The following is a 24,283-nucleotide window of genomic DNA, read 5'->3' on the forward strand; positions in this document are numbered from 1 at the left end:
AATTAAAGATATTTTAAATGAAATCCAAGAGCTCCCTTTTCCTCCATAAACAGCAACAGCAACTCCATAAACGTGACTGCGGTCACGAGCCAACGCACGCCTTCCATCAGTGCTGATATACAGCCATATCCCACTGCTACGAGTGTGATATTGCTCATACATATGGCAATATATAACACAAAAGTGTTCTTGGAACTTTATATGACTACAGTTGAACCATTGAAGTCACATGGAGGAATTTGACAATGTTTTTGTTGGATTAAACATCTCAGAATCACTGCTTCTTATGGAGGATAAGGGAGCTCTCGCATTTCATCTAAAATATTTTAAATTGTGTTACGAAGACGAACAAATGTCTTGCTTTTGTTTACTTAGGGAATGATTTTCCCATCACACGAAATTCCCCTTAGTGTGAATGACGTGGCATGTCACAGAATAGAATCGAATTAGAATAAATTCAGCACAGAATATCGGCGTTATGATTGGCCAGATCACCTGTCAATCAATCTGCCACAAAGTGTCACCTGTGCATTTGGGATGAATTCAGCATAATCATTTAACCCTTGTTTTATTAATCATATTTCCAGTCGGAAAGAACGCACCATTTTTCTTTGTGCTGATCTTGACGGCTGTGCTAGATGGCCCTTGACCGGCGCTGTTGAATCCTTTCACAGACACCAGATATTGCGTGTTTCCATCCAGCCCTGACAACAACATGTTCGTCTCATTCCCCAACGTCCTCTTCTTCTTCCCCAACTCCTCCTGCTCCACATCCTTCCAGAAGCTCACCTGACAAGACAATCTGCGTTTTCATTCATGCAAGATTTTTATAGAGATAAATAATATGAGACTGAGTTGGCTCAATAAATGACAAAGTGAGAGTCGCCAATTTGATATAATATCATGTCATTTGGTTTAAATAACCATCATGCATTTTACATGAAGAGAATAATGGACGAGCATGTAATATCTGCTGTTGATGAAATACGATAATCTACCGCGACTGTAATTTCGCCATGTAGAATCCGTTTCGTCATTCAGTAAGCACAACTGTTGACTATTGAGAAGACAATGGTGAGGAAAGGTAAAGTGTAAATAGGCTTGTAATGTGTCTCTGCTTTAAAGTGAGCTGTGTTGTTGTCTGTTGCCTACATAAGTGACTATTTTGTAACATTTTATATTGAGAGCTATTTCTGTACAAATATTGGTCCTATAAAGATGTGACTTTTGAATTTGGTGATCATGAGAATGCTAAACTAACCATGTGATACTTTTATTGAGGGCACATTTATATCATATTGAGAAACATGATCTATTTTAATTATAGATTTCTCACATTTCTCACAAGAACTACATTTTAAAAATAATCGCTTATCAATAGTTATATATTAGTAGATTATTATTAACGAATAGTTCATTTTAGGCATATTTAGAAGAAGGCCTTTCATTTTTTATTTTTATTTTTAATCTGTATACTGTCATTATCTGTCAAAACCTTTATAATATATATATATATATATATATATATATATATATATATATATATATATATATATATATATATATATATATATATATATTTATATATTTATACAATATATTTATACAACAGTTCTGTCTGGTTGTCAAATCTGGCTGGCTGATAGCCGTGCGATATTCTGCAATATCAGAACTCCTACAGCCTCTTTACCCTCCAGTGATATTGCTCATATATATATATATATATATATATATATATATATATATATATATATATATATATATATATATATATATATATATATATATATATTTATATATATATATATTTATATATATATATATATATATATATATATATATATATATATATATATATATATATATATATATATATATATATATATATATATATATATATACGTGTGTGTGTGTGTGTGTGTGTGTGTGTTTGTGGCAGAAAAACACAAGTTGTTTTAGAACTGTATGTTACTTTTTGTCAATTTAACTGCTTAGCATTTTTTTTCAGTTTTGCCATTTTTGAATCATTCATTTATTCATTCATTCATTCATTCATTCATTCATTCAATTATTTATTTGTATATTTTTTATTGTAAATATTGTGAAATACTGGGTTTATTTGTTTGAATTGTAAAAGTAATATTTCATTTTGGCTGATAACATTTATTTTGTTTGTAAATTAATAAACATTTGTAATGTTTATAAACTAATAAACATTAATTTATTCTGCAAGTAATGTTAAAACATTGTAATTTAAATAATGCAAATACTACAATTCATTCAACATTTAAAAATATTTTTGTTACTTGTTCAAACTACTAATTTAAAATGAGCTGAAACAGCACAATTATGTTAAGATATTTTCTTGAGACAACTTCGTTGTTTTAGGTTCAATCAGCTTAAATTTGTAAAAACTAAAACGTTAACTTCATTTCTTCTTTGTCCCAACACAAATGGATTGTGCGGAACCCAACATTTTGTACAATGAAATGCATAAGTCCAGAGAAACTGAGATTTCCCAAGCGGTCCCTTTTATTTCCATATTATTCCATATTATTTCCATTTCCATATGTGCGTGTATGCATGCCTGAATGTGAATGTGTAATTAATCAACATTAATAAAGGTAGTTCATCTATTCCAATCTTTAAAACTATACAAATATTGCAGAATTCATTATAAATCTCTATACAGTTAATACAGGCTTTAGGATGCTTTCAGCTCATCAGGTTTTGGGACAAAACTCTTTCTTTATTGATCTCTCCATCTCTAACCTCATATCCTTGGGGTCTTCCAAGTCCAGGACTGGGCGGCTTCCACAAGACTTTAATTTCCGAGGAAGAGACTGCGAATGCCTGCACTTCTGAAGGTGGCTCTCTGGGCTCTGCATTTAAAAATAACACATAAAATATAAAATTACTGTATGCATGTAATCTATATTAATTTTGAGTTAGCAGTAGTGTATGGCAAGTTAATTAGAAATATGTTTTTAGTTATAGTTACGAGTTACATCTCACACATAGTAACTGATCTGCATCATTATGAAAGTAACTAACAGGCAAAGTAACTATGCATTACTGAAAAAAAAAAGAAAAGAAAAAACTACTTAAATCAAATCATTGGTCCCCCATTTATATTATATATTTTATATCAGTGGCCTTACTACAATGTATTTACACTGAAATAAACAATTTGTTACATTACAGTACTTACTGTGTAAATGAATGTTTTTACATTGTACTTAATAAATATCTGAAGGTAATTACATAGGTAATTATTAGCTATAATTATTGCAATTAATAATAAGAGTACACCGTTGACCATATCTTACACTTTAACTCACCCTTAAACCTGCCCATACCCCCAAACCCATTTTCATTTACCTTATATAACCTTATTTATATATAACCTTAACCGGTATCCCACCTCAAGAGCACTAGAAGTGTTCAGCAATATATTATGAAGTAGTTACAATGCATCTTTTTTTTAATGTCGATATCTAGTAGTTAAGGCCACTTAATATAAAAGGGGACCAAATATAATATATATTAATACTGTTTTTGACCAATTTGAGAGACATAAATGACATTTGTTACTTTATGGTAAATATTATCAGTATAAATGTTTAGGTATTGTATTAAAAGTATTATTTTATTACTTAGGCTATGTAAAATATAAAAATAATATTAACATCTTTCCAGTTGAAACACATTGAGCAATTACAAAAAAAAAAAAAAAAATACTGTACGTTTCACACATGTATGCATTTCTGTCAACAAACAGTACCTTCTAATGCTTATTCATGTTTTAACTATAGCTTTAGTTTGCACCCACAGTGATCACATGATATGGAAGACTTTTATTAGATGTTAAATAATTACACGTTGAACTGAAAACAAATGCATTTAGTTGAACATAGGAGCTTTCTGACTTACCTAAGTAGAGTGCAATTACTGTGCATTTAAATGTGATTCCATTATTACTTGTTTTTGAAATTTAGTTTCCTGGTAAATGAACCGTCATACATGTGCTTTCACTTGTATTACAAGACTTGTAACAACTATAGTCATGCACTGGTGATGAAGTTAGTACAATTTAAACTTTATACGTAATATGAATTAACGTCAGAATTATGCAAAAAAATCGAAATAAGAAAAATCCAGGAAAAAATAAAAATACCTATATATGCTGTTTGTTTAAATTATTTATCTAAAAACACAACACAATTCTTAAGATTTTTTGGGGAAAACCTAATTGCTTCATGTTCAACCACTTTGTTCCAAATTTGTTATCTTAACTTCATTGATTTGTTTTGGGACAACATAACTGAATTGTATGGAACCCTGCAATTTTTTTTACATTTTACAAACTAGTTTAGTTGCCTAAATACAGTGGCTTCATCTCCTCCTTTAAAAAGCATCACCTGTGTTCTTAGTCAAACATCATCAGTTGTGTGGTTGTCCCACTCCTACAAACACCACACTATCATCATTGGATATGTGCCCCACTATCCCCGCAACACAAATTAGAGCAGACTGTCACATGAAAAATGCTTAAATTGCTAATTATATATCCATTATATAATGTTGCATTGTATTGTCAGTAACTAATAGTGTTGTAATGGGGAAACAGTAATTTGCTTGATTAATTCTTAATGAAAAATGTAGTTCTGTTAGTAACGCCATTATTCACATCACTGTTTAGCAGAGAGAGTCGAAAAGGATGTAAATTAAAAGTCAAAAGTTAATATCAGGATTTTTTTTTCAGTTTTTTGAAAGTCTTTTCTCCTGACTAAGGCTGAATTTCAGCTAGAAAAAAGACAACAACAGTGAAATATTGTTTACATTAAAATAAATGCCATTGAATGCAAATTATTACTAAATTTTGAATTTACTCCAGTCTTCAATGTCACATGGTCCTTCAGAAATCATTATGATATGCTGATTTGCTGTTCTGCTATAAACAAAAAATATTGATAATGACTCATATTTAATAATGTATTTAATAATTACTCTTTTTAATAATTATTATTGCCTATTTTTCTCTCTTTTTGTGTTTTTACTTTTAAGGATTCTTTGACAAATAGAGATATCAAAATATTATTATTATTATTAATAATAATAATAATAATAATAACAAATTATTATTATTATTATCATTATTATTATTATTATTTATTATCATTATTATTACTATTATTCATATTATTACTGTTATCATTATTATTATTATTATTATTATTATTATTATTATTATTATTATTATTGTTATTGTTATTATTATTGTTATTATTATTATTAATATTATTATTATTATTATTATTATTATTATTATTATTATTATTATTATTATTATTATTATTATTAATATTATTAATAATAATAAGAATAAATGTTTTTAGATCAGCAGATCATCATTCATGAAGGCTGGAGAAATAATTTTTAATATTATAATTTAAAAACATGAATACATTAAACTTTAATTTACATTCAATAAGAAAGCTGTCAGTTTAAATTGTCTTACTTTTTTTTTTTACTGTATTTTGACTTGTCAAAATACTTATTTTAAAAAACACATATGAATAAAAAATATTTGATCAAAAAGCACTGTGACCGTGAAAAAAAAAGCTGTGATACTGAGAGGTGACAGAGACACACAGCATCCACCATATTAGCAGCAGTCGCACACTTCCCATGAAATCAGCCTGACACAGTGATCACACACTGGAACTGTCGGCTCCACTGGATAATTTGGGCAGTGTGTGGGCAGTGAATGTGTAAAGGTCAGAAAAGTTTTCCATTTGTTCAGAAAGCACACAACTGAGCTTAAGTAAATTAAACTTTTGTCAACATTTAGTTAGCGTCACGTGCAGCAGAAAATTAGAAATTCTGAAGAGTTAATCCTAAGAAAGTTTGCAAAAGCACAATTAAAGAAGTCTACATAAACTCTGAATACTTTCTGTTCTTTACTATTTAATAAGTAATTTCCTGACTTGCTCACATTAACACTCTCTTATCTGTTCTATAGTATGACTTATCTACATAGTATTTTTACATTATAATTTAAATAAAGTTGAATGCAACATTTTAAATTTGAATTCTTTTTCAAATATTTCTACTGTTTAAAAGAGAGAATATTTTTTTCAACAATTTTAACATATTACTATACAACAGTTCTGTCCAGTTCTTGAATCTGATTGGCTGACTCTACAGTCTGACAAATATTACTGCTGTTAGACAACATAATGTTCTACTCGAGAATGTAGTTGTTTAGATTGCAACTGTGCAGTTTATTTATAAGAATAGTGCCTATTTTTCAAAAAATGTGCAATTTCTGAGAGAGCTATTAGCCATCGGCCATTAACCTGCCACAATATATATATATATATATATATATATATATATATATATATATATATATATATATATATATATATATATATATATATATATATATATAATAAGGTAAGTGGTTGCAAACAATTTATATGGACTGAATTTAAACAAACTAAAGAAATTTAGCGACTTAATTTGGTTGTTTTAATTCAGCCCATATAAATTGTTAGCAACCACTTACCTTTAAAAGAATGTAGTAAATCCAATGGCATGGGTACAATTCATTTTCATGAGGCTACAATATATAATATTTTCTTATATTGTGCATGTTGAATTTCATATTTTAATTTCACTATAGCGACTGCATCTCAAAACATGTACACACTATTGCACCGTACATCCATCCACAGGCCTGGGTTATCCATATTTCAGAGTTCCAGATACTCCATCTGTACTTGGGCTGTGAGTTATTGGAGTTATATAAGACTATAAATCAATATAAACTATAAGCAATAAATCTCATCAGTCAACATCAGTGTTATGTGACCCTCACCTCCCTCCGCAGAGAACACAGTGACCACTTCACTGAAGGGCCCGTCGCCTTTGTTGTTATAAACCCCAACCCGCACCTCAAACGGGGTCAGAGGGGGGAATGTCTCATCTCTGTATTTGTACGTGGTGGAATCTGCAGACGTCACCATCTTCTCTTTCCATCCACGTGTGCCGTTGACCCGAAACGCCACGATGTAGCCAAAGCCTTCTCCGTTTTGGTACTCCTCTGAGACTGGCTGAAAAAAAAAAAAGAACTGTTTGGCCTGGACTGTGGAAGGGCATCTGCCACATAAAACATATGCCAGAATAACTGGTGGATCATTCCACTGTGATTAATCAGAAACTAAACCAAAGAATATTGAGTGAGGCCTGGATATATATATATATATATATATATATATATATATATATATATATATATATATATATATATATATATATATATATATATATATATATATATATATGTATGTATAAGTTTACATCTATTAAAGGGCACCTATTTTATCCCTTTTTCAAGATTTAAGCCTTTTGTGTCTCCAGATTGTCTGTAAGGTTTCAGCTCAAAACCCCCATCAGATTATTTATTATACCTTTTTAAATCTGTGAAATTTGAGCTGTTTGGACATTGTAGCTGTTTTGTTGCCTGTACCCTTAATGCAAATGAGCTGGTTCTCCCCGCCCACTGTTCCCATGAGCATGTGTTCTCTGTAGCCTTCACGTAGATAAACAGCACAGTGACAGACAAGAATTAAGCACATCTTTCTTACTACAGTAAGAACTTCCCCAACTGTTGTTTAATACACTTGTTGTGGAGTTAATTCAAGCCTTTCTGCAATGATGAGTCACACACACACACACGTTTAGCTTTGCACTGTATTTGCCCTGTTTTTGACAGGACATATCATTGGTTTTTGGTTATCAAGGACGATACTGATTAGCTGGTAGGGGGGTGCAGGGTAATTGGTGGAATGGAGGTAGAGCAGAGGTTGGTTAATGGCTTTGTTGTGGACTAAAGTGAAGAGCGAGTGTCAGGGGGTGGATGATTTTGATTTGGGGCCCCTAATAGTAACTCCAGGGGGCCCCAAAATGGCATGGGCCCTTAGAACCGTTATAACTTCCCCCCACCCTTAGCAGTGCTCCTGGGTGTTAGAGTTAAACAGCTGAATTTTCTATTCAAATAAATAATTGTGCATGCTGCAGCCACAGTATGCAGCAATGTCTGTTGATTACTACGCTGGAATGATAGTTTAGTTCTTAGCCATATTGGCCTAGAAAATGGCAACTTTTTTTTTGTTGGTCTCAGTACACATTGTAACTACAGAAGGGACAAGTTTTAAATAAGAAAGTTATCAAAACTTCGGTCATTTTGATAGAGGTGCAAATGGTCTTATGCGATTTAATAATTGATGCTAAGCTAAGCTAAAAGTGCTCCCATCAGACCCAGAGATTGGTTGAATGGATTTAAAAATAGCAAAACTCAACTGTTTAACTTTAGGAGTGATAAATATAAATCCCCTAAATGCCCTCTACAAAGAAAACAAACAAACAAACAAAAATTTGAAATAGATTTGAATTTCGAACAGTTTTTTTTTGGTGTAAAAAAATGGCTGCATACATTTAATGAACTAATGCTTGATTGGCATATTTTCAGCTTTGAAAGTATGATGATAACTACAGTTCTCTTCACATGCAGTCTCATGCCCTAAAAAAGTATAGTTTTAGCCATATCAGCCTAGAAAATAGCAACTGTTAATTTTTTTGTTGGTCTCAGTACACAATATAACTACAAAAGAGATATGCTTTAAATAAGAAAACTATCAAAACTCTTCAGTCATATTGAGAGAGGTGCTAATGGTGTAATCCGATTCAATGATTTATGCTATGCTAAGCTAAGTAAAAGTGCTCCTGCCAGACCCAGAGATTGGTTGAATGGATGTTAAAATAGTAAAACTCAACTGTTTAACCTCTAGGAAAGTTGTAAAATAAGCATATTTCACTTAGTTTTAGACACTACAGAAAAAAATAACAACAACAAAACAAAAGAAAAAAACAAGCAAGCACCTGTCTCAGTTTTAAGAATATGACATTTTGGCTTTAAAAAAAGACAGATATTTTTTGGTCTACTGGAAATTAAATATCCAAAATGAACTTTTAAGGGTTTCTTTTATAGCATTTTAGTAATTTGTGTCTGTAGATTTGTATTAAAATACAAAATAATAATAAAAAAAATTAAAGACTCAATTAAAAATCTCATCTGTAAACCAATATTCAAAAACAAAAATATAAAACTGAATAAACAAAACATTGTAAAACAGACTTATACATAACAGACTATATATATATATATTTTTTTTTTTTGGTGTAAAAATGACTGCATATTTAATGAAACAAGGCTCCATTCATCCATATTATCAGCTTTGGAAGTATGATGATGACTATATTTCCTTTTTTAACCCGATTCACATGCAGTGTCATGCCATAAAAAAGGTGTGGGGGAAGGGGGATCTGAAATTGGAAAAGGATCATAATAATACACAGCCAGCTGAGCTCTCTGAAATGAGGGTAAACGGCTGTGCAGCAGGTAATTTATGAAGACCTTTGCCTGGGTATTATCAGCCCTGAAGATGCAGTCTGGACAATTACTTGACTCCAGTACAATACCCTTCTCCTGTAATGTGTAAAAAAATGACTATTTCCAGGTCAGCTCAGATGTTGGCATCTTTGTACAAGTTTTGCATCATTTCCATTTCCTCTGCTGGTGCTAGTTAAGAATAAGCAAAACTGCACTAAACTCCAATTTGAAATTCAATCAAATACCCAATTAACTGCAGTGTGGAGACTGAATGTTTATGCAGAATCTTTTAAAAAGTGCTGGAAAAAAAACAATGGCATTTATTAGATATATAGTATTATTACCAACATTTAAGTTTTCAAATATCAGTTCAGTTCATTATTAAACATACACTTACTGGCCACTTTATTAGGTACACCTTTCCAACTGCTTGTTAATGCAGATTTCTAATCAGCCAATCACATGGCAGCAACTCACTGCATTTAGGCATGTAGACATGGTCAAGTCGATCATCTGCAGTTCAAACCAAGAATGGAGAAAAGTGGGGATTTAAGTAACTTTGAACGTGGTATGGTTGTTGGTGGCAGACGGGTTGGTCTGAGTGTTTCAGAAACTGCTGATCTACTGGGATTTTCAGGCACAACTATCTCTAGAGTTTACAAAGAATGGTCAGAAAAAGAGAAAATATCCAGTTAATGGCAGTTCTGTGGGCATCAATTCCTTGTTGATGCCAGAGGTCAAAGGAGAATGGCCAGACTGGTTTCAGCTGACAGAAAGGCAACAGTAATTCAAATAACTCATCAAAACCAAGGAATGCAAAATAACATCTCTGAATGCACAACACGTAAAACCTTGAGCCAGATGGGCTACTGCAGCAGAAGACTAGACTGGGTGCCATTCCTGTCAGCTATAGAACAGGCAACCAAGGCTACAATTCAAACAGGCTCAGCAAAATAGGACAATAGAAGATTGGAAAAACGTTGCCTGCTCTGATGAGTCTCGATTTCCGTACAACATTTCGGATGGTAGAATTTGTTTTGAACAGTATGAAGGCATGGATCCATCCAGTCTTGTATCAACAGTTAAAGCTGCTGATGGTGGTGGTGTAATGGTGTGGGGGATATTTTCTTGGCACACTTTGGCCCATTAATACCAATTGAGCCTCATGTCAACGCCACAGCCTACCTGAGTATTGTTGCTGACCATGTCCATCCTCTTTTACCCGCAGTGTACCCATCTTCTGATGGCTACTTCCAGCACAATAATGTGCCATGTCATTAAGCGTGAATCATCTCAGGACATGACAATGAGTTCACTGTACTCAAATGGCCTTCAAAGTCACCAGATCTCAATCCAATAGAGCACTTTTGGGATGTGGAGGAACGGGAGATTCCCATCATAGATGTGCAGCTGACAAATCTGCAGCAACTGCGTGATGCTATCATGTTAATATGGTCCAAAATCTCAGAGGAATGTTTCCAGTACCTTGTTGAATACATGCCACGAAGGATTAAGGCAGTTTTGAAGGCAAAAGGGTGTCCAACCATGTAGTAGTAAGGTGCACCTAATAAATTGGCGGGCGAGTGTATTTACAGTACATACACAACCATTTGATAACAAAAGAAGTCTGAGTAAAACAACTATTGTCCCAGTTTACATATATGCCAATAACGCAATACACTGTAAAAAAAAAAAAAAAAAATCTGCTTTCCACTCAATCAAATTGTGCTTAAGCAACATGAAGGAATCAAGTTAACTTATTTGTTTTTACTAATTTAAGTGGATTGAACATAAAACAATTAGGTTGTCCCCCAAAAAACTTAAGAATTGTGTTGCTTTAAATTTTAAATACCTAGTTTGAACAAACAGCGAACAACTAGAGTGCAAGTTTATTTTTACGTTTATTAAAAAAACAGAAAGAATTAAAGAATCATTCCACTGATGAAGGCTCACTGTCAAAACATTAGATTTTTTTTCTCCTGTGATCTATTTAATAAATTACGTGTATATGAGTGCAGAGTTTCTTTGGCACTATAGTCATTTGAAGCTATTTGGTTACAGTGCCAAATTTACCTGCAAAAGCGTTGAGAATTTACATTTGATGGTTCTGTTGCTCAGAAATGTGAGATCATGTGAGTAAAATGGCCTGCCAATGGCATTTAATATTGACTTGAACTTAAAAGGGTAAAAATGGACCACCAGAGATTTTCATGGGCATTTCTGCCTTTATCTATAGATGATATACTGATTAATAATTTAAGAATGATTTTATAAATTATTTAAACACACTTTTTCTGCCCATGTGTCATAAATAACACCCTTTCTATTAGGTTTAGCTTATAGAGTGGGTCTGGATGCTCTCATGCAATTCCTTTGACCTCATGATTCTCATTTGCTCTGACATGCACTGTGAGCTGTAAGGTCTTATATAGGTTTGTGGCTTTCCTAATCAATTCCAATCAGTTTCATCCAAAGCTGTGTCCGAAATCGCCTTCTACTCTGTAGGTACTGCATTTGAATTTAAATGTACTACTCGACTGTTAGAACAGTATCTTCTATACAGTGTGAATATGAGTAGTATGAATAGAACTCAGACATGCTACATTCGTTATTTTGTCTTGATCACATGACCTTCACATGTCAGTTGCGTCGCTTCACTTCCATTAATGAATTCTCTTGCGGTGCATCATGGGATAATGTAGCACCCATCAAAGGCACACTTCAGAATCTCGCAGGAAGTAGTTGGTCATCTGAGTACTTCTCACATACTGTTTTTCGATGTCTGTGAATTCGGACATACTACTTGACTTGCATGCTATTTAGTGTACTATATGGTATGGGAATATACTATAACAAACACAGCTGGACTCAAATGAAGGTGTAGAATCATCTCTAGGACAATCAGAAGAAATAGGCAGCACCTGACTTAAATATATGAGCATCACAGCAAAGCGTCTGAATACTTAGGAACATGTGATATTTCAGTTATTCTTTTTTAAATAAATCTGCAAAAACGTCCCAAAGAATGCTCTATTGGATTGAGAGCTGGTGACTGTGGAGGCCATTTGAGCACAGTGAACTCTTTGTCATGTTTAAGAAACCAGTCAGAGATGATTCGCACTGACATGGCGTGTTATCCTGCTGGAAGTAGCCCTCGGAAGATGGGCACATTGTAGTTATAAAGGCATGGACATGGTCAGCAACAATACTCAGGTAGGCTGTGGCGTTGACACGATGCTCAATAGTACTAATTGGCCCAAAGGATGCCAAGAAAATATCCCCCACACCATTACACCACCATCACCAGCCTGAACCGTTGATACAAGGCAGGATGGATCCATGCTTTCATGGTGTTGATGCAGAATTCTGACCCTACCATTCGGATGTCACCGCACAAATCGAGAATTATCACACAAGGGAAAATTTTTTCCAATCTTCTATTGTCCAATTTTGGTGAACCTGTGCAAATTGTAGCCTCAGTTTTTAGCTGACAGGAGTGGCACCCGATGTAGTCTTCTGCTGCTGTAGCTCATCCACCTCAAGGTTCGACGTGTTGCCTGTTCAGAGATACTTATCTGCATTCCTCAATTGTAAAGAGTGGTTATTTGAGTTACTGTTGCCTTTCTGTCAGCTGGAACCAGTCTGGCCATTCATTCTGATGTTCAGTTTAAACTACAGCAGATCGTCTTGAGCATGATGTGGTGATCCCCGTGTTCGCATAGGTTTCCTACAGGTTCTCCAGTTTTAGCCACAGTCCAAAGACATGCGGTACAGGTGAATTGGGTATGAGTGTATGGTTACGGATGTTTCCCATAGATGGGGTGCAGCTGGAAGGGGATCCGTTGTGTAAAACATATGCTAGATAAGTTGACGGTTCATTCCGCTGTGGAGATCCCAGATTAATAAAGGGACTAAGCTGAAAAGAAAAGGAATGAATGAATGAATAACAATAACAGCTAAAAAAAATGTAAATAAAATAATTATAGAGTAATATAATATATGATTTTTTTTGCATGAAACTTGTTTGTAGAAGCTTGTTTTTACTTTTAATGTACTGTACGTTATTTGTCTTTTGGCTAAAATTTCAAAAACTAAAAGCTATGTCAGTAAATGAAATGAAACAAAACAAAACAAAACAAAATTAAATTAAATTTCAAAACTCAAAACATATTTTACAACATAACCAGCCATAAAAAGCTTCTGTTCTTCGTTTCTTTTACCAAACAGCTTCAAAAACACACAAAGGCTTTAAAATGTATCCAATAAATAATTTTCATCTCCATATTTTTCCAGTTAAATGACATCCTTTTGTTACGTCGCTTCCAAGAAAGAAGCAACACTAAATGGCACAGAATTACATCAAAATGTCAGAGAGTCCCAGAAGAATTCTGGAGATTTTCAGTTGTAATGAAACAGATCACTTGTGAATGTCAAGCGCTTTGATGGTGAGCCTGAACACATCAATTAAAGATGTGCTAATCCAACACATCCAAACCCAGCACACGACTAGCGCTCGCCAGTCTTCTGTGAACCATATCAATGTCTTTTCAAAGAGTTTGGTTCAGGCCCTTGAGTAAATAAACTGTGTGGAGGACGACATTTTGCGAATGGTAAGTCAAATATCAGTTAATCTGCAGTGGAATGGCAAAATTGATCATTTCTTTCAAAACGTTACCTTTTAAAGTATTATTCACAGGTGTGATACTTTATTTATTTATTTATTTATTGTATTTTTGTTTATAATTCAATTTCATTTATGTATGTTTTATTATTTTTACATTATCATTTGGTTATTTTATTTTATTTTTGTTTCATTTAATTTTCAATTGTATTATTTTATAATTTTGATTTTATTAATTTTTTTTAATTACATTAAATGTAAATATGTTATTATAATTGTATTTATGTATTACTCAATTTAATTAATTTTTTTACATTTATTTATTTAATTTTAATATTTATTTATTTATTTGTTTTATTTTGTTTTGTTTTTTATTTATTATTTTTCCTAATTTTACCTATTTTTTGCTTAATTTAATTTCTAACCTAACTTATTTAAATTAAATTAAATTAAATTAAATTAAATTAAATTAAATTAAATTAAATTAAATTAAATTAAATTAAATTAAATTAAATTAAATTAAATTATTTCCCAGAGATGGGTTGCAGCTGGAAGGGCATCCGCTGCGTAAAATATATGCTGGATAAGTTGGCGGTTCATTCCACTGTGGCGACCCAAGAATAATAAAAGGACTAAGCCGAAAAGAAAATGAATAAATTAAATTAAATTAAATTGCACATATAGTTGTAGATATATGTACTGTATGTAACTTTTTGAGGAAAATAAATATATATTTTTTCATCAACTAAAGATGGTTGTTGTTTATGCAACAATTCATAAATTCACAATTCATAAAATTAGATCAACAATTTTATATACTTTGCTTACATGTTTTACAACATATTTATATATATATATATATATATATAGTATATATAAAGTGCACACAGTTATTATTATACAGTTACACACAGTATTTTAGGTTAGTTTGAAATGAAATTAGTTTAATCAGAAAACTTTCTTTCACCATAGCTCCTAAATACAGGTAAATGCATGTTAATGGGATTTTTTGTTCTTCCCATTTAATTAAATTTACATCCTTATATATATATAATTTTATGTCCATTTCAACCTTTACATGAATAAATTACATTTTTAATAAAAAAAATAAATAAAATGAAGATACCATGAAATCAGCGTAGATCAGACTGCAGTGTATCTTATTCCTGCTAAATCTCGCAAATTACACTTGTTCTGGAAAGCTGCACACAGTCTGCTGGTCACACGAGATGATTTTGCCTGTCCAGCTGCTGAAAATTTCCTCTCTGCATTTTTCAAAAGAGATTTGACACTTGCTTGATGTGTTTTTTCAGAGGGGGGAGATATCAGAGTCTGTCTGTGACACCTGCTAGGCATTTAATAGAATGGAATGCAATCTATTAAGGGAGATAGAAATTTAATTAAAACGTAAGCCTGCGGAATTAAATCTTGGGCAATTTTAATAATTGACAAACACCTGTACTCTCCTCTCTTTTTGGCAGCGAATCTGTCCGTCACGCCAAATTCTGACTGATTCCCATCCGCTCCTGAAATTATCACGTCCCTTGGCGACAGCACCCAAAACAAGATGCAGACAGATGATGGGAGAGAATACGCTGTACCTTCACGCTAAATACTTTAGCACACACTTTTAGAGCAATGGAAGTGTGATGAACTCTCTCCTGTATTTCATTCATTGATTCATTTTCTTTTCGGCTTAGTCCCTTTATTAATCTGGGGTCGCCTCAGGCAGAATGAATTGCCATCTCCTGTGTTTCTATGAACTGAAATAAAGGGTTTTTTGTTAAGGCTTGCTTGTGTTAATGGGGTGTAAAGTGATGTGTGCTCATGCCTCATTTGTAGAAAATCAGGTTATTTTTTTCATATATCCTATACAGCTACTCGGCTAACATGAAAACGACTTTCATCTCCTCATCTGAAGATCCGCCCTCAATATGCTCTGATTGGTCAGCTAACATAATGTGCTGTGATTTGCAGATCAGCTCCACATCACCAGGAAGAGTCTTTGTCATAACATTACAGTGCCTCTGGCCAAGCCCCTTCGCTGCGCGGGGTGTATAAGCGTAACATGAAGGGTTTTTGACATCATTAACCCAGATGTGCTTTTTTGAAGTCCCCAAATTTTGTTCGCTGTAGGCTTTGCTAAGCTAACTCTTTAAGAGCCAATGTCTCTTTAAGCGTCTTAGATTTAGAGATGTTGTTTATGCTCACATAGCTACATTACACATCAACTAAAGTTTGAAATATGATATCATAGTGGACCACCCCTTTAAAAAATATGTATGAACAGGAAGCTGTAACAGTTTTTTTTTTTTTTTTTTCATATTGTGATGCAGTTCATATAGAAACACAATATTCAATGAGAAAACAATGGGTGTGGCTTGTTTTTTTCCCCACTGCAAGCTGATTGGATGTAGTAAAGAAGGGATTTCATTCAGAAAAATCAGGAAAGTGATTTCGGGAGAGTCATTACAACCTAACAGACTCCTCCTCCTCACCATTTCTGCTTGTTGTCATGGTGCTGTTAAAATTGACAGTTGGAGGGGCGTAGTAACTGTAAGTATGTTAACCCTGGCCAATACCTCAGACAGACGTAGTTCGAAGCTGCGTCTGACATTGCATAGTACCATTTTATATAATACTCTAAAAGCAGTATGGGAGCCGAGTAGTACTGTATGTCTGATAAACAGTATGCGAGAAGTACCTGGATGACCAGTGTTACGCTGTAGCGTCGCTACAAGTAGGGACGCTACTAGCTTACCTACATTTCTCAGTAGTGTGGCAGTAGCATTGCTACTTCCATAAATCAAATAGCTTTTCTTTAACAAAGATATTATTTTAGTCAAGTAGCGCAGTGGCATCCATACAGGCTACATTTACCGATTGCAGATCATTATGTGACGGGACCGACATTCACAGAGCTATGAGGCTATAAAATTGCTAAAAAATAGCTTAGATGTAGCTGAGCTACTTTTGCCAAGTAGCTTTTCCCTGCTGAAAAATCCAGCTAAAACCAGCCTTGGCTGGTTGGCTGGTTTTAGCTGGTTGACCAGGCTGGTTTAAGCTGGACATAGCTGGTTGGCTGGTTTTAGCTGGTTGACCAGGCTGGTTTAAGCTGGACATAGCTGGTTTTGGCTGGGCTTCCAGCCTGGCGAGGCTGGTCAGGCTGGTTTTAGCTGGTCATTTCCCAGCCTGACCAGCTAAGACCAGGCTAGAAATGGCTGGAAACCAGCCTGGAAATGGCCAAAACACCTCTAAAACCAGCCTGGTCAACCAGCTAAAACCAGCCAACCAGCTTAGGCTGGTTTAAGCTGGATTTTTCAGCAGGGTTAGCTTAGCTCCTCACATTTTCCAGAGGGTCGCTTTTAGTCTAGTTAAGCTAACAGAAAATAAACAGGAAGTGCATTGTCAGATATCATTTTTAGATGGGATGAACACTAGGATGAACACTTAATGACTTAATGAATTTCTTATTGACATGCACAGATAAATTGTTCACCACAACACTAGCAATGTGGGCTAACAAAATCAATATGGCTGGTTTTAATGTTATTTATCATCTCTTGAATCAACATTATCATAAACTTTATATCATGTATACTGTATAATAAAAATAACTGAATTGATTTTGTTAGCTCACATTGTTAAAACAATTTATATGATTAGTTTTGTTAGCTCACATTGCAAACAAAAACAATATGGTTAGTTATGTTAGCAATGCGAGCTAATAAAATCAATACGATTATTTTTGATTTCATGTGTATTTTAACCCTACTGAAAAAAAAAAAAACAGCTTAAACCAGCCTACGCTGGTTGGCTGGTTTTAGCTGGTTGACCAGCCTGGTTTTAGAGGGGTTTTGGCCATTTCCAGGCTGGTTTCCAGCCATTTCCAGCCTGGTCTTAGCTGGTCAGGCTAGGTGATGACCAGCTAAACCCAGCTTGACTAGCCTGGCAAGGCTTGAAGCCCAGTCAAAACTAGCTATGTCCAGCTTAAACCAGGCTGGTCAAGCTGGTTTTAACTGGATTTAGCTGTTCATTTTCCAGCCTGACCAGCTAAGACCAGGCTGGAAATGGCTGGAAATCAGCCTGGAAATGGTCAAAACCCTCTCTAAAACCGAGCTGGTCAACTAGCCAACCAACATAGACTGGTTTAAGCTGGATTTTTCAGTAGGGAACAACTCTTAAAGCAACATTATCAAGCTTTTCTGCATGGGTCGACCAATAAATGGCCATTAAAATAAACAAAAAAGAAAAAGAAAAGGGTGACTGTTACAAAACTAAGCAAAATGTGCATCTGAAAAGGCTGTTGGGCAAAGAAGCAGCAAGCGTGGAGCAAATGAATCTGCTAGCGTCTGATACTGCATGGAATAGGAAGTAGGGCAACTGTAATGGTCCAGTCCATTGCTTCTGGTGCCCGTAATACTTTTCCTCTCTCTCTCTGCAGACACTAATGAGCAGACGGGGCGAGCTGTTTAGTCATTCATCCTGTTTAATAAGCAGCACTCAGACCAGCCGCCCTGGTTTTCCACAGCCACCCAGAGATGATTGGAGAGGCAGAACAGCAGTCGGTTCACGTGCCCCGAATGCCAAAGCAGAGGAGCATATTCTCTAATCCACCCATATTGATTGGAGATGCAGAACCGGTTTAGACCCTAAAGTGGTTAATCAGGATGTGGATAAACAAGGTGGAGTAAAAATGGATTGTGTGCCAGAGATGCTTTTGGAGTACCTAACTAAGGTTAAAAAAGTCGACATGAAATCCAAAATTCTTATTCTTATATTTATATAGTGCTTGTTATAAATTATGTATCTGTGCACTTCTTTTTGCCCTCATAATCTTTAAAGGTCACGAAACCCTTGAGAACTTTATTTGAGATATTAATAGATTTGTGTGTGTTGAGCATCTGTTAAGACGATGTTAGCACATGTTGGCTGTAATTGTGGGGAAAACTGGATAATTTTGAACTTTTGTCAGCTAATTTCAGCTTGCAGGTTTAAAATGATTTTTGGGGCGGGATCAAAATCGGCAAAGTAGCGCAAAACTGCAAGTGCAAAGATGACGTGTCGGTTTCTTATTATTATTCATAGCAAAGTTTTCTTCCCTTATGAGAAAAGGCTGCTTCTTAATTATCCATGACTGCACGTGCTTTCCGAAGGCAAGGCAGACCTGCCAGTGCCAAGCTGTGAGACACGTTGCAGACTGGGTAAGACCGCATCCACAGACCCATGGCACACAGTAATTAGCCGTTCATAAAAACGGTCTTATGTGTTTGTTTCCAAGATCCAAGGGGTTTGTTGCATGTTTTTCCGTGTGAAGCTGTAAGGGCCGATACAGCAAAGCTGTATGTGTGCAGCCACCATTTTTGTCGAGAGAGCAATATGAGAATTGGATAATGACGACGTTGTCTTTTTATCAGTGGAGTTCGTTCACAGTTAGACACATCACTGTGCTGCTGCTATATCCTCTAGATTACCAAAAGGGCTAATGGTTAAAATAGACAGGGCAAGAGACCTGCTGCACTGAGTCTGCATTCAGACCCGGAGATTGAGGGAGAAGTACTCATTTATAGTGTTTATATGAACACGATTATCTTTATAATGATATAAATTGTGCTTATCTGTATATAAGCTAACTGACAACAGTTGTTCGCTCCCCTCCTTCTCCCCTGCTGATCACGCCCACTCCTACCCTTTGCTCGCGAAGCTCCACGCCTACTATGATGCACCTTTTGAAAAAATTCTCAAGTAGACCTGCACCGAAAGTGGGGGGTGTCATGACCCTTTAATCAAATCCAAACCATAACCTTCTCTATACCCCATCGAAACAACTTTTCGTTACTTCTGGTTAAATTAAATCGTTTTATCGTGGAGCTATCAGTAGCTATGTTTCCATCCCCTTATTTTTATGCACATAAAAATGCTTATTGGAAACGGCAAAAAGCACATTATTTTGAAAATACACATAAAAACGTACGTGCACAACTGAGTTGGATGGACGTTTTTATCTGATAGGAAAAAAAAATGCTGCATAAACTGACATTCAGTAGTGAAGTTTACACTGCACGCTCGCGGTATTAACATTTTTGGTGATTTAATATACGTAATAACACCATTCAGAAGGTCATGATTTGCACATAATTACTTTATATAGCTTTGTTTTACATGCTTGGGAGATACAAAAACAGAGACGTTTGTGTTGTGTATCTCCTAAGAATGTAAAATAAAGCTATATAAAGAAATTATTTAATGAGTGTGAATCATAAACTATGACGGAAACACATTTACACAGTAAATTCCAGTGTGTACATCAAATAAATTCAATTCATCTTTATTTGTATAGCGCTTATACAATGTAGATTGTGTCAAAACAGCTTCACATAGAAGATTATAGTGAATTGAAACAGTGTCAGTCTGGTTTTCAGAGTTTAAGGTCAGCTCAGTTTAGCTCAGTTCAGTGTGGTTTAAAATTCACTGCTGAGAGTCCTAACACTGAAGAGAAAATCCATCAATGCGCAGCTTTACAGGTCCCGAACTATGCAAGCCAGTGGCGACAGCGTCAAGGAAAAAACTTCACCAATTGGCGAAAGTGAACGATAAAGGATAATGATGTGATTTTGACAATGCGATGACAATGACAATGTCATTTATATAGCACGATTCTTTACAACTTCATGGGCCAAAGTGCTTTCCGACAAGTCAACAGAACACAGACAGACAACCACAAACAGACTTAAGGGGGTCACACGCCAAATCGCGCTGCTCAGCGACGTGCCGCATAGCGCCACGCAGCGCCATGCATTTCAGAATTCTAAACATAGGTTTCTATCAGGGTACACACACCGGCAGTCCACGGTACTCAGCCACGACTCTACACTGTTCATATTTCTGCCGCACCACAGAGGGCCATCCGTGTCGCCCTTAACTAAAACACTGACTAAAACACCCTTTAGAATAACGAATCAACTCCAGTCTTAAAGCTGATGAAGGAATGTGCTTGTCTTATCTGGTTATGTTAACACCATTTCATATAAACTCCCTAATGCAGTTTTTAATATCCACATGCCAATTACTGAATGTTAATGTCGAATCCTAAGCAATTATGAATGCTTTTCAAGTCTTCTCGACAGATTTGAGCTTAAATCTGGTTACCACTAATGAGGCATGTAAGTACAGTAGTCCTCAAATGGTTAATGTAAAGTGTCAGTGCTAGAAAAGGTTACATTACAGGTATCGCAGACTTGTTAACTAAAGTATTAGTGAATTCATAAGGCTGCTCAGTCACCATTATGTCCTTGAGTAAAGAGCTTGGGCTCTGGGGGGAGAGTCCAATTAATGCACTGCAAATCGTTTTGCTTTAAAAGTGTCTGCTAAATTATATGCAATTTAATACGATGCTTAATATGTGTCTCAAAATAGCACCTGAAGCTCCTGTCAGGGTACCTCTTTCCTAATATGATGAAGCAGAACAGAATTAATGCTTAAATAGACTCCAGTGTCTTTAAAATATTCCCATTGTAAGGTAAACATTAGCTCCAAAATATGTTTAGAGCTCTAAGCGATCTCTAAAAAAATGTTCTAGTGTATGCTGTGAATGTTTTAACAGGTACATAACTGAACAGTCATCAAAAAAGCCAAATTAAAACCACAATTATTCTGTAGTTACAGTAATAACTTTCTGGGAGGGTTATAAACTTAGCAAGTCATCACTGTTAAAGTATTCCGCTGCATCTGGAATGAGCCTTATCATCTTTAATTTCTCACCGAGGTACGGTTCTTTCTAATATGAAAGTTATTTGGCGGGTGACAGTTGGGGCCTGATTTAATAACTGCAAGAATAAGCGTCACTTCAGCGTACATCTGTTCCACAATTCCCCAGTTAATCGCACCTTTAACTGGCCTCATTTGGAAACCTTTTTTTTGCTTTGTTAATGTGCAGCCACTCACAAACAGAGAACAGAGGTAAAGGTGATCTGTCCATTAGCAAACACTTCAAGCAATCCAATTTACATATACAAAAAAATTGATGTTAAATCTCATCTAACAAACAGATGTTCTCAAAACATCAGTTTCGGGGGGAAGTGTTTTGAGAATTCAAGGTTAATGATCATTTTCATCTCTCTCGTGTGTCTAATCAAAGTAATTTCCATATAGTGGCGGCCGCGGCTTCCAAAAGGACAGAACATTCAGATGACTTTTAGCATAAATTCCATCTTATGAAGCAATTCGATATGCTGCGGTTCTCGAATTGTATTTTTTTTCATTTCACAGCAACAAATTGCTGAATCTTTGTATTAGATTATTTGGCTCTTCATGATGAATTGCATTTTGCGTCCATCATTTGCAAAACTAAATAAATAAATGGAAATGTACTGTAGCTATCATAAAATGATGTTTTTTAATCACATTTCTTTACATTGGAACTATACAGCAACTAATTCTTATTAGATTATCAGTACACTACCTGACAAAGGTCTTGTCGCCAATCCCAGTTGTAAGAGCAACAAATAAAAAACTTGACTTCTAGTTGATTATTTGGAAAAGTGGAAGAAGGTAGATTTTTTAGATTAATTATCTGTATTATCTATCTGCATCCCAATCATCACAAAATACTGCAGAAGACCTATTGGAACCCGCATGGACCCAAGATTCTCATAGAAATCAGTCAAGTTTGGTGAAGGAAAAATCAGGGTTTGGGGTTACATTTAGTATGGGGCATGCGAGAGATCTGCAGAGTAGATGGCAACATAAACAGCTTGAGGTATCAAGACATTTGTGCTCCCCATTACATTACAAACCACAGGAGAGGGCAAACTCTCCAGCAGGATAGCGCTCCTTCTAAAATTGTATGTATTGGAATGGTTGTGGTAAAATATCAAAAGGATGCAATGTTTACTCTAACATCTGTTATAATACATGTAAATATTGCTTTAAATATTCAAGATAATACGGTCATCAAACGTATTCATTATCTGTAATTGTCTGTTATATATATATATATAATTATTATTTTGATTTTGATTGTTAATAAATTACTATTATTAATAATGATTGTTAATAATGAACAATAGTTCACCCAAAAATGAACAATCTGCCATTATTTACTCACTCTTGATTTGTTTCCAAGTTGTTTGGGTTTTAAACATTTATTTTGATAATTGTTGGAAAGTGGTAACCGTTGACATCAATAGCATTAGTTTTTGCTAATATTTTCAAAATATCTTATTTTCTGTTCAACAGAAAAGAAAAAAAAAACCTTGGAACTGCCTTGGAACAATTCAAGAATGAGTGAATTAAGGCAGATATTTCCTTTTTGGGTGAATTATCCCTTAAATACCTTATAAGCAACGTTACGATAGATTTTTTTTATCAAGTTTATTTTGTATTTAATTTCCACCGCCTCATAGCTAATCCCCATAAATTGCACTTTTGTGATGGCTGCAAAGTACTTCAGTAAAATAAATTAAATTAAATGTAATACATGCTAAACATCAGAATAGACCAGCTAGCCTCAAGGCTTACAGATATGGCTTAACAACTACAAAACTCCAATTTAGATTTCACAAGCTCTCTGGTGGAAAACTGTTCAGTGTATTTCAGGAGCTTCTAACACAAGATGCAACATCCAAATAACAATTTTAGATGATATAAACATGGACACGTTGTGTGATATGCCCTGAATCTCAATAAAACTGTGCATCAATGGAAATGAATAAATCTGATCAGCATATAAAAAAATATTTTTCAATTTTTCCCTTGTCATATGAATTATTTAGCATATTTATGTCATTTGTTTTGCATAATGTTTGATCTACGAAGTTCATGTTAATATTAACACTTTTTAATACTATTATTCTGTAACCCTATTGAATCCTTCCTCGGTGTCCGAAAACCACAGAAAGGTGCTATTAAAAAAAGCTTGCAAATGATCACAATTATCAAGCAGATTTGGAATAAACCTTCACCGCTATTCAGTCCAATTTGCCTCCAACAGCATTTCTACAAAGCACAAAATTCCATTTAGTATATACTCATTCATCTGTTCTTATAGGGTTTGGGACTGTAAGTGTCGCAATCCTTCAACATGCAAATTGCGATGGTGGCAATTATGGCCGGATACAATTACGAACGCTCAAGTCAATTAGCTGCATGAATCTATTTGGCCCGAGAACTGCAAGTCTTTTTTATGCCATATTCATTAGCAT

At 34.6% G+C, this 24,283-nt stretch overlaps 1 protein-coding gene and 1 long non-coding RNA gene across 9 annotated transcripts in view; both read right to left on the bottom strand.

Moving 5' to 3' along the window:
- cntn5 (contactin 5) overlaps window positions 1-24,283 on the bottom strand; it is a 444,657-nt gene that overhangs the window by 12,228 nt on the left and 408,146 nt on the right. For all 8 annotated transcript variants that reach the window (XM_087291634.1, XM_087291631.1, XM_087291630.1 and 5 more), the window contains 3 exon segments: window positions 6,887-7,121; window positions 2,773-2,882; window positions 603-789 (listed from right to left, as the gene is read on the bottom strand). In XM_087291634.1, coding sequence (XP_087147760.1) covers window positions 603-789; window positions 2,773-2,882; window positions 6,887-7,121 — 532 coding nt within the window.
- On the bottom strand, window positions 17,416-22,574 carry LOC147839815 (uncharacterized). The gene is made up of 3 exons (XR_015515252.1): window positions 20,451-22,574; window positions 18,261-20,407; window positions 17,416-17,874 (listed from the first exon to the last, which is right to left on the bottom strand). It is a non-coding gene; the product is annotated as an uncharacterized LOC147839815 (long non-coding RNA).

Source organism: Danio rerio, chromosome 18 (assembly GCF_052040795.2).
Source record: "Danio rerio strain M-AB ecotype USA chromosome 18, GRCz13ab, whole genome shotgun sequence".
Taxonomy (NCBI): Eukaryota; Metazoa; Chordata; class Actinopteri; order Cypriniformes; family Danionidae; genus Danio; species Danio rerio.